Source organism: Oncorhynchus keta, chromosome 10 (assembly GCF_023373465.1).
Source record: "Oncorhynchus keta strain PuntledgeMale-10-30-2019 chromosome 10, Oket_V2, whole genome shotgun sequence".
NCBI classification, from domain to species: domain Eukaryota; kingdom Metazoa; phylum Chordata; class Actinopteri; order Salmoniformes; family Salmonidae; genus Oncorhynchus; species Oncorhynchus keta.
Window position 1 is genome coordinate 67598155 of NC_068430.1, and position 16669 is coordinate 67614823.

The window sequence follows — 16669 nt, forward strand, 5'->3', positions numbered from 1 at the left end:
AGTATAATTCATTGCATGCCTTGAGTGATTGAGCTGGTGAGGCCGATCGAGGGTCATATGAAACATTCAGATCTTCTATGGTTTCATGTAGCTACTGTAGACTCTGTCATTAAGTTGAACCCCATAGGATGGGGTAGAACCCTTCTCTAGAATAGCACGTAGACCATATGCTTCTTCAACTTTTATAAAGCTGGATAGAGAACAATTTTGACTTTGCCGGTTGTTGGTGTCTTGTTAAACGTTCACAGCCTCATCACCTGTTAAAGGTCCTCACCCATCATGCAGAGTACAGGAAGCCCCCAACGGGAACATACTAATGGCCTCCCTCAGCTCCACTGCAGTCTTTTGGCAGCTCTATGGGGGGACATTTAGTCCCGCAACACCGCAGTTCTGTGAATTGTGAACCCCTGCTCTCAGGGTAATGCGTGTTGTTGCTCCCCCCGTCAGTCAGTCACGCATGTTATTGCGCACGTTACTGTGCCGATCGGCCAAGTCACGAAGTCATGCATGTTACCACGGCAACCTGTATGTGGTAAAGGAATGGGAATGAGGCGTCTCTATTTGTGGTTGATAATATCATTGTAGGTGAAATACTACTTCCATTATTCAACTTCACAGAGTAGACTATGTACAATTGTGAATTTATTCCAGTGTTTTTGTGATTGGCATAGATCTGTTGACGATAAACCCGAAATTACCAACCATACCGATCACTTATCGCAGGCAATTTGCTGATGTCATTACAATAAGTAGCCCATACTAGAGAAATGTGATAAGATAGTTTGCTAATATGGGTGATTGTTTATGGGACAATTGATGGCTACAATCGTCAAACTAGTAGTAGTAGTTTAAAGGTGCACATTAAAATGTTATAAACTCTGTTCTGTTCATCATAATTGCATCAATTCAGCCAGTTTATCACATTATGTATTTTGGTCCATGGTAGTTTTTCCATGGTTCAGGACGTTATGAATTTGAACCATTTGAGTAGGACATCCACCTACAGGTGTCATGCTTCATGGAGACACCTGACATGGTAGTTCACAAAAGAGAGGATCTAAGATTTTTTTGCCTAAATATCAACTAACCACATATTTGAGAGAACCAGGAGCACAAAACTGAGTTGTCAGTTGTCTTTTCCAATTGAACTTCATGATCCTACATCATTACCATACATGATCCTACATCATTACCATACATGATCCTACATCATTACCATACATGATCCTACATCATTACCATACATTATCCTACATCATTACCGTACATGGTCCTACATCATTACCATACATTATCCTACATCATTACCATACATGATCCTACATCATTACCATACATGATCCTACATCATTACCATACATGATCCTAAACTCCAGTTAACCGCTCTTCTTTGCGGTGGTGGTCACTGTTCCAGAAAATGCCTCATGGGTTTATCTCAGCGCAGGGCAGGGGGCCTGTTGGACAGTGACCCATATTAGTTCAGGTCAGAGGTCACTAGATGAGTGGAGCAGCTTCCTGGGGTGAGGTTAGGGATAAGGGATGTGGTAGAGTCATTATATCAGGGTTGACAATCCCTCCAACATGTCTGTAGCTGCCTGAACACTACTGTTTATTAAGGTGGCTGGGAGGCTAACATAATCACATTTCCCATGTGCTGGATGGATTCATCTGTTTGATTAATATTAGAACTATATTAGATCTAAATAGGCCGGGGGAAGGACCTTGTGGTCAGCTCATACAGAGGGAAAATGGTTGCTCAAAATTAGAATTGAACCAATGATATTTCTGACTGTTCTGTGGGCTGTTAGGCTTGGTGGACTCCCTAAACTCTCCATTGCTGCTGCCTCAAGCTTCTTAATATGCAGCATTATGAAAATGAGGCTAAGGACCCAGCCTAGTATTGTCCCCAATCTTCTCTTCTCTTTTCTCTCCCCTTCTCTTCTCTTCCCCTCCCTCCTCTTCTCTCATTTCCTCGATACTTTCCTCTCCTCAGCCCTTGAAGCTAGTCTATGGAGTAGCCCAAATGGCAGGATTACTGGGTGTGTTCGCGTGTCCGTGTGCGTGTGTATGTGTCAAATAAAGGCCTTTGTCTGCATAATACTCTATCATTGGTCAGGGGAAACAATCTGTTTGGTTTGTCTCACACCCCACACCCCTTTGTTATGCCCAAAACAACCCCCATGGTCAGGAGGAAGCGGTAGTAAGTCCTGGTTTAGCTTGTATTACATTTTGGGAGGAGATTGACATTTGAATATGGACAGTACAACATAATGATTTGTCCCTGTGTGTGTATGCCATGGTAACAGAGTTGAGCAGGTACTCACACTCAAACCATAAAGACGAAATGTAATTCCATACTCAAAATAATTCCAAACGTACCCGTGCAAATTTCAATAAGTGCCGAACAAAAAAGAACACACGTTTCAGCGTTTATGTCACCAACAGTTCTGTTCCCATATTCTAATGTGTCTATGTCATCAACAGTTCTGTTCCCATATTCTAATGTGTCTATGTCATCAACAGTTCTGTTCCCATATTCTAATGTGTCTATGTCATCAACAGTTCTGTTCCCATATTCTAATGTGTCTATGTCATCAACAGTTCTGTTCCCATATTCTAATGTGTCTATGTCACCAACAGTTCTGTTCCCATATTCTAATGTGTCTATGTCATCAACAGTTCTGTTCCCATATTCTAATGTGTCTATGTCATCAACAGTGCTGTTCCCATATTCTAATGTGTCTATGTCATCAACAGTGCTGTTCTCATATTCTAATGTGTCTATGTCATCAACAGTTCTGTTCCCATATTCTAATGTGTCTATGTCATCAACAGTGCTGTTCCCATATTCTAATGTGTCTATGTCATCATCAGTGCTGTTCCCATATTCTAATGTGTCTATGTCATCATCAGTTCTGTTCCCATATTCTAATGTGTCTATGTCATCAACAGTTCTGTTCCCATATTCTAATGTGTCTATGTCATCAACAGTTCTGTTCCCATATTCTAATGTGTCTATGTCATCAACAGTGCTGTTCTCATATTCTAATGTGTCTATGTCATCAACAGTGCTGTTCTCATATTCTAATGTGTCTATGTCATCAACAGTGCTGTTCTCATATTCTAATGTGTCTATGTCATCAACAGTGCTGTTCTCATATTCTAATGTGTCTATGTCATCAACAGTTCTGTTCCCATATTCTAATGTGTCTATGTCATCAACAGTTCTGTTCCCATATTCTAATGTGTCTATGTCATCAACAGTGCTGTTCCCATATTCTAATGTGTCTATGTCATCATCAGTGCTGTTCCCATATTCTAATGTGTCTATGTCATCATCAGTTCTGTTCCCATATTCTAATGTGTCTATGTCATCAACAGTTCTGTTCCCATATTCTAATGTGTCTATGTCATCAACAGTTCTGTTCCCATATTCTAATGTGTCTATGTCATCAACAGTGCTGTTCTCATATTCTAATGTGTCTATGTCATCAACAGTGCTGTTCTCATATTCTAATGTGTCTATGTCATCAACAGTGCTGTTCTCATATTCTAATGTGTCTATGTCATCAACAGTGCTGTTCTCATATTCTAATGTGTCTATGTCATCAACAGTTCTGTTCCCATATTCTAATGTGTCTATGTCATCAACAGTGCTGTTCCCATATTCTAATGTGTCTATGTCATCATCAGTGCTGTTCCCATATTCTAATGTGTCTATGTCATCATCAGTTCTGTTCCCATATTCTAATGTGTCTATGTCATCATCAGTGCTGTTCCCATATTCTAATGTGTCTATGTCATCATCAGTGCTGTTCCCATATTCTAATGTGTCTATGTCATCATCAGTTCTGTTCCCATATTCTAATGTGTCTATGTCATCATCAGTGCTGTTCCCATATTCTAATGTGTCTATGTCATCATCAGTGCTGTTCCCATATTCTAATGTGTCTATGTCATCAACAGTGCTGTTCCCATATTCTAATGTGTCTATGTCATCATCAGTGCTGTTCCCATATTCTAATGTGTCTATGTCATCAACAGTTCTGTTCCCATATTCTAATGTGTCTATGTCATCATCAGTGCTGTTCCCATATTCTAATGTGTCTATGTCATCATCAGTTCTGTTCCCATATTCTAATGTGTCTATGTCATCATCAGTGCTGTTCCCATATTCTAATGTGTCTATGTCATCATCAGTGCTGTTCCCATATTCTAATGTGTCTATGTCATCAACAGTGCTGTTCCCATATTCTAATGTGTCTATGTCATCATCAGTGCTGTTCCCATATTCTAATGTGTCTATGTCATCAACAGTTCTGTTCCCATATTCTAATGTGTCTATGTCATCATCAGTGCTGTTCCCATATTCTAATGTGTCTATGTCATCATCAGTTCTGTTCCCATATTCTAATGTGTCTATGTCATCATCAGTGCTGTTCCCATATTCTAATGTGTCTATGTCATCATCAGTGCTGTTCCCATATTCTAATGTGTCTATGTCATCATCAGTGCTGTTCCCATATTCTAATGTGTCTATGTCATCATCAGTGCTGTTCCCATATTCTAATGTGTCTATGTCATCATCAGTGCTGTTCCCATATTCTAATGTGTCTATGTCATCAACAGTGCTGTTCCCATATTCTAATGTGTCTATGTCATCATCAGTGCTGTTCCCATATTCTAATGTGTCTATGTCATCAACAGTTCTGTTCCCATATTCTAATGTGTCTATGTCATCATCAGTGCTGTTCCCATATTCTAATGTGTCTATGTCATCATCAGTTCTGTTCCCATATTCTAATGTGTCTATGTCATCATCAGTGCTGTTCCCATATTCTAATGTGTCTATGTCATCATCAGTGCTGTTCCCATATTCAATGTGTCTATGTCATCTGCTGTTCCCATATTCTAATGTGTCTATGTCATCATCAGTGCTGTTCCCATATTCTAATGTGTCTATGTCATCAACAGTTCTGTTCCCATATTCTAATGTGTCTATGTCATCATCAGTGCTGTTCCCATATTCTAATGTGTCTATGTCACCAACAGTGCTGTTCCCATATTCTAATGTGTCTATGTCATCATCAGTGCTGTTCCCATATTCTAATGTGTCTATGTCACCAACAGTGCTGTTCCCATATTCTAATGTGTCTATGTCATCATCAGTGCTGTTCCCATATTCTAATGTGTCTATGTCATCATCAGTGCTGTTCCCATATTCTAATGTGTCTATGTCATCAACAGTTCTGTTCCCATATTCTAATGTGTCTATGTCATCATCAGTGCTGTTCCCATATTCTAATGTGTCTATGTCACCAACAGTGCTGTTCCCATATTCTAATGTGTCTATGTCATCATCAGTGCTGTTCCCATATTCTAATGTGTCTATGTCACCAACAGTGCTGTTCCCATATTCTAATGTGTCTATGTCATCATCAGTGCTGTTCCCATATTCTAATGTGTCTATGTCATCATCAGTGCTGTTCCCATATTCTAATGTGTCTATGTCATCATCAGTGCTGTTCCCATATTCTAATGTGTCTATGTCATCAACAGTTCTGTTCCCATATTCTAATGTGTCTATGTCATCATCAGTGCTGTTCCCATATTCTAATGTGTCTATGTCACCAACAGTGCTGTTCCCATATTCTAATGTGTCTATGTCACCAACAGTGCTGTTCCCATATTCTAATGTGTCTATGTCATCATCAGTGCTGTTCCCATATTCTAATGTGTCTATGTCATCATCAGTGCTGTTCCCATATTCTAATGTGTCTATGTCATCATCAGTTCTGTTCCCATATTCTAATGTGTCTATGTCATCATCAGTGCTGTTCCCATATTCTAATGTGTCTATGTCACCAACAGTGCTGTTCCCATATTCTAATGTGTCTATGTCATCATCAGTTCTGTTCCCATATTCTAATGTGTTTATGTCATCAACAGTTCTGTTCCCATATGCTAATGTGTCTATGTCATCATCAGTTCTGTTCCCATATTCTAATGTGTCTATGTCATCAACAGTTCTGTTCCCATATTCTAATGTGTCTATGTCATCAACAGTTCTGTTCCCATATTCTAATGTGTCTATGTCATCAACAGTTCTGTTCCCATATTCTAATGTGTCTATGTCATCATCAGTGCTGTTCCCGTATTCTAATGTGTCTATGTCATCAACAGTGCTGTTCCCATATTCTAATGTGTCTATGTCATCAACAGTGCTGTTCCCATATTCTAATGTGTCTATGTCATCAACAGTGCTGTTCTTATATTCTAATGTGTCTATGTCACCAACAGTGCTGTTCCCGTATTCTAATGTGTCTATGTCATCTACAGTGCTGTTCTCATATTCTAATGTGTCTATGTCATCATCAGTGCTGTTCCCGTATTCTAATGTGTCTATGTCATCAACAGTGCTGTTCCCATATTCTAATGTGTCTGTCATCAACAGTGCTGTTCCCATATTCTAATGTGTCTATGTCATCAACAGTGCTGTTCCCGTATTCTAATGTGTCTATGTCATCATCAGTGCTGTTCCCGTATTCTAATGTGTCTATGTCATCAACAGTGCTGTTCCCATATTCTAATGTGTCTATGTCATCATCAGTGCTGTCCCCGTATTCTAATGTGTCTATGTCATCAACAGTGCTGTTCCCATATTCTAATGTGTCTATGTCATCAACAGTTCTGTTCCCATATTCTAATGTGTCTATGTCATCATCAGTGCTGTTCCCGTATTCTAATGTGTCTATGTCATCATCAGTGCTGTTCCCGTATTCTAATGTGTCTATGTCATCAACAGTGCTGTTCCCATATTCTAATGTGTCTATGTCATCATCAGTGCTGTTCCCATATTCTAATGTGTCTATGTCATCATCAGTGCTGTTCCCGTAGTGCTGTTTCCCGTATTCTAATGTGTCTATGTCATCAACAGTGCTGTTCCCATATTCTAATGTGTCTATGTCATCAACAGTGCTGTTCCCATATTCTAATGTGTCTATGTCATCAACAGTGCTGTTCCCGTATTCTAATGTGTCTATGTCATCAACAGTGCTGTTCCCATATTCTAATGTGTCTATGTCATCAACAGTGCTGTTCCCATATTCTAATGTGTCTATGTCATCAACAGTGCTGTTCCCATATTCTAATGTGTCTATGTCATCAACAGTGCTGTTCCCATATTCTAATGTGTCTATGTCATCAACAGTGCTGTTCCCATATTCTAATGTGTCTGTCATCAACAGTGCTGTTCCCATATTCTAATGTGTCTATGTCATCAACAGTGCTGTTCCCATATTCTAATGTGTCTGTCATCAACAGTGCTGTTCCCATATTCTAATGTGTCTATGTCATCAACAGTGCTGTTCCCATATTCTAATGTGTCTGTCATCAACAGTTCTGTTCCCATATTCTAATGTGTCTATGTCATCAACAGTGCTGTTCCATATTCTAATGTGTCTTTCCTATGTCTTATGTGAAGCCCTCAGAGGGACGAGGGGCAACAGGGTCTTATTGGGGGAAAGGGATTGGGTAAACCTTGCATGAAATGTCCATTAGGCCCCCATTGTTAAGGAGGGGTTCCCCACATCATCACACTCATCCCTGCCTGCCAGTGAGCCTGTTGACTACAGAATTTGAACTGGAGTCTGAAGGGCTGGATGTGGAGCTGGTGTATGGGAATGTGTAAGTGTGGGTCTTCGTGACAGTGTGTAGGCATGTGAGAGAAAGGGTGTGTGTTAGTTTCAGTTTGAGAGAGAGTTGTACAAGTGTGTGTCTAAGAGAGATGTGGGAGAGAGGGGGTCTGAGATCTGAATGTAGGCTAAAATGGGGTTTGGGGCTGGGTTGTATTGTTGGGGGGCTGAGAACAGGGGTTTTAGGAGGGGAGGGGGGGGGTGTTCAGTATGGGACTGTAATCCGTCAGAGGGGTAAACAAGCTCTTATTCTGGACCAGACAGTCTGGTAGATACAGACAGAGAGCAGTGGGACTGGACTAGACACACAGACAGTAGTCTCTTATGACACTATTAACTGGCAAACACACGTGAGATATGGTTCTGGGTTCTGGGATTACACAAACTAGAGACATGACAAGATGTCCCCGGCAGAAACTGGAATACATCCTGCAGGAAAAGGTTAGTTTGGTTCACTTTCCCTTTCAGGGTGTGTGTGTGTGTGTGTGTGTGTGTGTGTGTGTGTGTGTGTGTGTGTGTGTGTGTGTGTGTGTGTGTGTGTGTGTGTGTGTGTGTGTGTGTGTGTGTGTGTGTGTGTGTGTGTGTGTGTGTGTACGTGCATGCGTGCGAGAGAGCACGGCATCAAGACAGATACAGTGTTGGAGTGCATGTGTGTTCACACAGTCTCCAGTCTGTGAAATCGATTTGTGGTCGATTTCAACGTATTTATTTAGCACCAACGCAGTCTTTATAGTTATCAATGATCATTTAACCAAAATGCTCCAACCATATTGCAGCATCTTTAAAGATGACTTTTGGAATCACCATAAAAAAGGAATCTATGAGAGTCAACTGTCACCTCTCAGTTGTTGTTCTGAAGAGCAGAATGGAACAGCCCTTTATGGCTTCCTGCAATTCTATTGCCGTAGAAATAGAATCGAATCAAATCCATTTGTATGAATCACGTGCGCCGAATACAACTGGTGTACAGTGAAATGCTTGCTTCCGAGTTTTTACCAACGATGCAGAGTTTAAAAATGTAATAGTCAAATAAAATAAAATACACAAGAATGGAGCTATATACAGGGAGTACCAGTACCAGATCAGTGTGGAGCTCTATACAGGGAGTACCAGTACCAGATCAATGTGGAGCTATATACAGGGAGTACCAGTACCAGATCAGTGTGGAGCTCTATACAGGGAGTACCAGTACCAGATCAGTGTGGAGCTCTATACAGGGAGTACCAGTACCAGATCAATGTGGAGCTATATACAGGGAGTACCAGTACCAGATCAGTGTGGAGCTATATACAGGGAGTACCAGTACCAGATCAGTGTGGAGCTATATACAGGGAGTACCAGTACCAGATCAGTGTGGAGCTCTATACAGGGAGTACCAGTACCAGATCAATGTGGAGCTATATACAGGGAGTACCAGTACCAGATCAGTGTGGAGCTCTATACAGGGAGTACCAGTACCAGATCAATGTGGAGCTATATACAGGGAGTACCAGTACCAGATCAGTGTGGAGCTATATACAGGGAGTACCAGTACCAGATCAATGTGGAGCTATATACAGGGAGTACCAGTACCAGATCAATGTGGAGTTTTATACAGGGAGTACCAGTACCAGATCAATGTGGAGCTATATACAGGGAGTACCAGTACCAGATCAATGTGGAGCTATATACAGGGAGTACCAGTACCAGATCAATGTGGAGCTATATACAGGGAGTACCAGTACCAGATCAGTGTGGAGCTCTATACAGGGAGTACCAGTACCAGATCAATGTGGAGCTATATACAGGGAGTACCAGTACCAGATCAGTGTGGAGCTATATACAGGGAGTACCAGTACCAGATCAATGTGGAGCTATATACAGGGAGTACCAGTACCAGATCAATGTGGAGCTATATACAGGGAGTACCAGTACCAGATCAATGTGGAGCTATATACAGGGAGTATCAGTACCAGATCAATGTGGAGCTATATACAGGGAGTATCAGTACCAGATCAATGTAGAGCTATATACAGGGAGTATCAGTACCAGATCAATGTAAAGTGACCAGGCATCAGGATAGATAATAATAAGGTATTTGAGGTAGATATGTACATGAAGGCAGGGTAAAGTGACTAGGCATCAGGATAGATAATAATAAGGTATATGAGATAGATATGTACATGAAGGCAGGGTAAAGTGACTAGGCATCAGGATAGATAATAATAAGGTATATGAGATAGATATGTACATGAAGGCAGGGTAAAGTGACTAGGCATCAGGATAGATAATAATAAGGTATATGAGATAGATATGTACATGAAGGCAGGGTAAAGTGACCAGGCATCAGGATAGATAATAATAAGGTATTTGAGGTAGATATGTACATGAAGGCAGGGTAAAGTGACGAGGCATCAGGATAGATAATAATAAGGTATTTGAGGTAGATATGTACATGAAGGCAGGGTAAAGTGTCTTGGCATCAGGATAGATAATAATAAGAGTAAAACAAAGAACAGAGTGGCAGCAGCAATTGAGGAGTGTAAAAGTGTGTGTGTACAGCATGTGTGTTTGTGTTGTGTCTGTATGGACGTGTGTGTGTGTGGGGGTATGTAGTGTTTGAATGTGTGAGGGATCTGTGTGGGAGTGACAGTGTAGTATGAGGTGAGTGTGTATATGGTGTGTATATAAAGTTTAGTGAGTGTGTGTCGGGTCAGTGCAAGATAGAGTCAGAGCAGACGGTTCAGGTGCCATTAATTGATATTCATCAGTCTGGATATTTAGCGGTCTAGTGGCTTGGATGTAGAAGCTGTCTCTTGGTCCGAGAGCCGATGTTCTGGTACCGTTTGCCGGACGGTAGCAGAGTGAACAGTCCATGACTTGGGAGGCTGGAGTCTCTGTCAATGTTTCGAGCCTTCCTCTGACACCGCCTGGTATAGAGGTCCTGGATGGCAGGGAGCTCGGCCCGAGTGACGTACCGGGCTGTCTAATAAGTAGAAGGAGAATCCTCATTCAAGTCAATGGCCTGTGATGTTATTTCTATGGCCTCTGCCTGTCTTCCGTTGTGCTGCCTGCCAAACGTGGCACATGGAGAAGGCAAACAAACTGTCTGAGGCTTTGCTCAGGGCGATGGAATTAGATTCACTGTTCATCTAGTCTGTATGTCACACACACACACACACACACACACTATACGCACGACAGCTGTATTCTGACCCTATTCACAAACGACCTGACATTCAAGTCAAACACAAGCACATCGAGGAATAGAAGAGGACTCAAATCCAGGCCGTTTTACAGTCCGTTGAACAGACACATCTGAAGTCTAAAGTGGCTCCATTCAATTCAGTTTGAGTTCCATTGGAATTACTATCACTCATAGCGGAGAGGATTGAGGTAATGTGTAAGAACGTTTGCTCATATAACATTTGGTATGAGAAAAAGCTATTGATACTGTCCTCTTTGATTCACTGATGCAGTCACTGTGCTGTATATGCGTCATTGGTGTGAGAGAAAGAACTAAGGAGTGAGTGTGAAGAATTCCTAGTGTGGGATGTCTGGCATTTGCTTCTGCTGAATGTGAGAGACTGTTGTGTGGGTGGAGCCAAGGACTTGTGACCCTTGGAAGTGCTTAGTGGGTAGTAGGGGAAAGGCCATGATTTGGACGACCAGGATGTAATTGGTCAGATAGATACAATTTCACTTTATTTCAACTGCATCTAAACGTTTCAGGACACTTGACAGTATAATGAAATACACAACACTAGCTAACTTCTTTAAAGTGTGGATATTCTCAGAAGTTATAGGCTCTTTCCTCAGCTACTGAATGTGATTAATGAAAATAAAAAATGAAACAAAATGGCCGTTTGTTAGATGAGCTATTCGGGCTCATTTAAATTCTTTACAAAGTAGCTCAAACTATGAACAAAATGTTATTTTATAGCTTTTTGGCTTGGTTTTTTTTTGTCAGTGTTGAATGTTCGGTACAAGGCTGTACTGTGAGATTGTATACTGACTTAACTTATAATTCACTTGTGATAATAACCTTTGTGTGTCTCTATGCGATAAGGCTTGTGAGTATGTGCATTGTGCCTTTGTAAATGTGCTTTGTTTGACTACATCTGTCAAGTCTCTTGTGCGCGTGCGCGTGTGTCATTGTCCTTGTGTCTGTGTTTATCTACAGAACTTCTAACCATATGCCTCTCCCTGTGTGTTCCAGTTCGACTCAGAGAGTTCAGGCTTCATCAGTACAGAGCGGTTCAGAGACCTGCTGGCGGCCCACGGCTCGGAGCTGGACCCTCACAAGCTGGAGGTTCTATTGGCCCTCGCCGACGGCAACGCAGACGGAAAGATCTGCTACCAGGACTTTGTCAACCTGGTGAGAGTCCCGAGTCACTTCATGTTACCATAGTAACTGATAATAGTGATTTGTATAAGCATAACATTGATTATACTGTACACCGATTGGTCATGTTGAGACATGAGAGGAAGTGGAGAGGAAGTGGTCTTATGATATCAACCCTCTGTAAAGGCATCTACACCATGGATATTCCACGGTATTAGACAACACAGCTTGGTCTAAATTGGCAATTTCACGCGTCGTCTAGCACCTGTTGTGTTTCAGGTGAGAGGTTGAACTCTTGACCCTGGACGGTGAAGTCATCTGGAGAAATAATCAATTGTTTGGAAACGTGAAAAGTTGTGGCCGGTAGGGGGTGGGTTTGTGAAGGTTCTCCAACTCTCCCCTCTCAATTTCCATTTCTCCTATTCTCTCTTTTGTCTTCTCCGCTTCCTTCAAAGCTGTCCATTATCTTGTACAGTGGGCTGAGAATGGGCCTGTGGGAAATTGTGAAAGAGGATCTTTGATTGGTCGGTCCAGGTCATGTGACAGGTCAAAGGTCAAGGTGAGGAACTGGAAGTGGGACAGAGGAATGAGGAACGAGGAACATGTTGTCAAGTGATGTGCGTGTGTGTATGTATGTGTGTGTGTTGGGGGGTGTGGCTGCTATTGTTACCCACAAAGACCCCTCACCCCCCGTGGCTTTCACATTCACTGGAACCACAACAGAAGCCAAGCAGGATGAGGGAAGGATAGATGGAGAGAGGGAGGAGGAGGAGGAGAAGTGGGAGTGGAAGACAGAGACAGGCTTGCTGGGGTTTATTTGCAGTTCCATCTTTACTTTGCTCAGCTGCCTATTCCATAAAGCTGTCAGCGTGATTGGGAGTTATTGCCTCGCTCTCTCTTTTCTCTCTTTTCTCTCTTTCTACTTTTCCTTCTCTCTCTCGTATCTCTCTCGCTCTCTTTATCTCCCTGCCCCTTCTGTCCCTCTCCCTCCCTCTCCTCTCTCTCCCTCTCTTCCTCTCGCTCCTCTCCCTGACTGTATCTCCCAGTATAACAGTAGATTGTCCCTGGTCCCACAGTCCTTCTTGGAGAAATACCAATCTCTCTCTACCCTGCTCTCTTCTTCGCTGTCGGTGAATAGATAGAACGTCACTCCCTTTCTCTCTCTTTTGATTGAAAATAAGAGGAGAAGAATTGCCCCTGCACTGCTGGAAGAAAGAAGACTGTGTCTTTATGCGGTTGGTGACCTGGAGAGGAATGTGTTTGTGTGTGTGTGTGCGCACGCGCGCACGGCTCCATTGTCATGTACAGTGGGTGCGTGTGTGTGGTGCAGAATGTGTATGTTTGATACCGTTTGATCCAACTCTCTGTTGGCTTTGGGTTGGGAGTGGCCATGGTAACCTACAGTCATGAAGAATCCCACACTGTCTCTTGACTGCAATCAAGACTGACATAATTGGAGATCTGTTCAATTTGAACGGTCATTATAGATTGAAGAACGGTGTTATTGTAAACTACTTTTACGATCGGAGATATAAAAAGGAAGAGAGAAATGTGTGAATGAGAGAGAGCGAGAGAGAGAAAGGTGGGAATCAGAGGGAGAGGAATCAGGGAGGGATAGAGAGAGAGGGACTTGTCCACATTCCATGTTCTATAGGAGGACCATGAATATTGCTGATCTGGGTAGAAGGGCTGCGTTGTCAGGCAGCTGCCGCCAGTACTTGGGACGAGGAGAAGGGCTCAGCGGTTGCTAGGCGATGAGGGAGGCATTCTGTTGCTGGGGCGAGGTGGGAGGGTATGGCAGCGTGGTTGCTGTCACAGTGGGATGAAGGATGGGGGTGCCCACGACTTAGGGGAGCTATGACGACACACTGGGGTGTTGTAGGGAAGCCAGCGATAGTGTTAAGACCTGTATGGCTGGAATTGATCCTAATTGAAAATAGACAATTATTTTATGGCCATGTTTCTATGACGTTTCTGTCGCTCACATAAGAGAACTAAATTACTTATTGCAATGAAAGTCTCACTGAATGGACTGACTGTCAATGAAGCCTGACCTGCAGATGGACACTGGGTATTATGTATTTTGACAGACATCTGCACATGTGCTCATAACAGTCTCACTCTCTCCAATCCTCTCTCTCTCTATTCCTCTCTCTCCCCTCTCCCATCCCTCCCTCTCTATAAATCCCCCCTCTCCCTGCTAGATGTCCAACAAGCGCAGCAACAGCTTCCGGCGGGCCATCCTCCAGGGAAGTCGTCAGTTGAAGGGGGCCGGGGCCCTGGGGGAGGAGGTGGGTCTGGGTCTGTCCCAGAGGCTGGTGAGGCACATCGCCTACGAGACCCTGCCCCGGGAGATCGACAGGAAGTGGTACTTTGACAGCTACACCTGCTGCCCACCACCCTGGCTCATCTTGGCTATCACCATTGCTGAGGTAACGTTCCGCTCATGGAGGGGTAAATCCGATGTTCTACTTCAGTCAAATTTCCCTTAGTCATGCATGAATGTCAATGGGAGACTAAGTGAATATTCGACAGAAGTGTTGAGTTAGGACGTGCCCATGAGAGATTTAGGGCTCAGGTTCTTCAAGCATCTTTGATTAGGGTTTGATGCTGTAAAGTATCGGTTTTGATAACAAAGAGAACCCTATCGTTCAACTTCTGTTTTCAAGATAGGGTGAATAGCGAGATAGCAACAGTATCATTTATCTTTTGCTCTTGGTTTCAACTCTCCATCGAGATAAGCCTTTGAAATCAGTCTAGACTATTGTGAAACGCTACATTCTTCATGGAGACAACCTAAATATCTCTGTGAAAACTAAAACGTATCTCTTAGGCTAGTACCCAGGCTAGATCTTATCTTCCTCAACAATAACTTCCCCTCCCGTCCTCTAGGTGGCAGTGTTCATGTACTATGGCCTGCAGTTGGACCGCTGGGTGCTGCAGGTGTCCAGTCCCCACTTCCTAAGGGGCCCACTGCCATACCACCCCCAGCTACGGATTCAGGCCTGGAGATACCTCAGCTACGCCTTCATGCATGCAGGGTGGGTAACTAGCCTGGCTCAGGGAGGTTAAGACCCTCCTATAATCAGACTATGTCCAAATATACATACTTGCATACTACTTAGTATTTGGGGATGTATTGATCGTGCATGCTAATGCTAAGTATGAATATTGGGACAGTCTGATCAAATCAAATGTATTTATAAAGCCCTTCTTACATCAGCTGATATCTCAAAGTGCTGTACAGAAACCCAGCCTAAAACCCCAAACAGCAAGCAATGCAGGTGTAAAAGCACAGGGGCTAGGATAAACTCCCTAGAAAGGCCAGAACCTAGGAAGAAACCTAGATAGGATCCAGGCTATGAGGGGTGGCCAGTCCTCTTCTGGCTGTGCCGGGTGGAGATAATAACAGAACATGGCCAAGATGTTCAAATATGACCAGCTGGGTCAAATAATAATAATCACAGTGGTTGTCGAGGTTGCAACAGGTCAGCACCTCAGGAGTAAATGTCAGTTGGCTTTTCATAGCCGATCATTCAGAGTATCTCTACCGTTCCTGTTGTCTCTAGAGAGTTGAAAACAGCAGGTCTGGGACAGGTAGCACGTCCGGTGAACAGGTCAGGGTTCCATAGCCGCAGGCAGAACAGTTGAAACTGGAGCAGCAGCACAGGAGCAGCACAGGAGTCATCAGGCAAGGTAGTCCTGAGGCATGGTCCTAGGGCTCAGGTCCTCCGAGAGAGAAAAAGAAAGAAAGAGAGAAAGAGAGAGAGAATTAGAGAGAGCATACTTAAATTCACACAGGACACCGGATAAGACAGGAGAAGTACTCGAGATATAACAAACTGACCCTAGCCCCCCGACACATAAACTACTGCAGCATAAATACTGGAGGCTGAGACAGGAGGGGTTGGGAGACACTGTGGCCCCATCTGACGATACCCCCGGACAGGGCCAAACAGGCGGGATATAACCCCAGCTACTTTGCCAAAGCACAGCCCCCACACCACTAGAGGGATATCTTCAACCACCAACTTACCATCCTGACACAAGGGCGAGTATAGCCCACAAAGATCTCCGCCACGGCACAACCGTGGGGGGGCACCAACCCAGACAGGAAGATCACGTCAGTGACTCAACCCACTCAAGTGACGCACTCCTCCTAGGGACGGCATGGAAGAGCACCAGTAAGCCAGTGACTCAGCCCCTATAATAAGGTTAGAGGCAGAGAATCCCAGTGGAGAGAGGGGAACCGGCCAGGCAGAGACAGCAAGGGCGGTTCGTTGCTCCAGAGCCTTTCCATTCATCTTCACACTCCTGGGCCAGACTACACTCAATCATAGGACCTACTGAAGATATGAGTCTTCAGTAAAGACTTAAAGGTTGAGACCTAGTCTGCGTCTCTCTCATGGGTAGGCAGACCATTCCATAAAAATGGAGCTCTATAGGAGAAAGCCCTGCCTCCAGCTGTTTCCTTAGAAATTCTAGGGACAGTGAGGAGGCCTGCGTCTTGTGACCGTGGTGTACGTGTAGGTATGTACTGCAAGACCAAAATGCTTTGTAAGTTAGCAGTAAAACCTTGAAATCAGCCCTTGCCTTAACAGGAAGCCAGTGTAGAGAGGCTAGCACTGGAGCAATATGCTCCAATTTTTTG

General features: G+C 43.3%; 1 protein-coding gene across 1 annotated transcript in view; it reads left to right on the forward strand.

Annotated features, from left to right (window-relative positions):
- LOC118364843 (rhomboid-related protein 3) overlaps window positions 1-16669 on the forward strand; it is a 56749-nt gene that overhangs the window by 27047 nt on the left and 13033 nt on the right. The window contains 3 exon segments of the mRNA XM_052527769.1: window positions 11893-12051; window positions 14223-14450; window positions 14911-15059. Of these exon segments, the coding sequence (XP_052383729.1) occupies window positions 11893-12051; window positions 14223-14450; window positions 14911-15059 (536 nt within the window).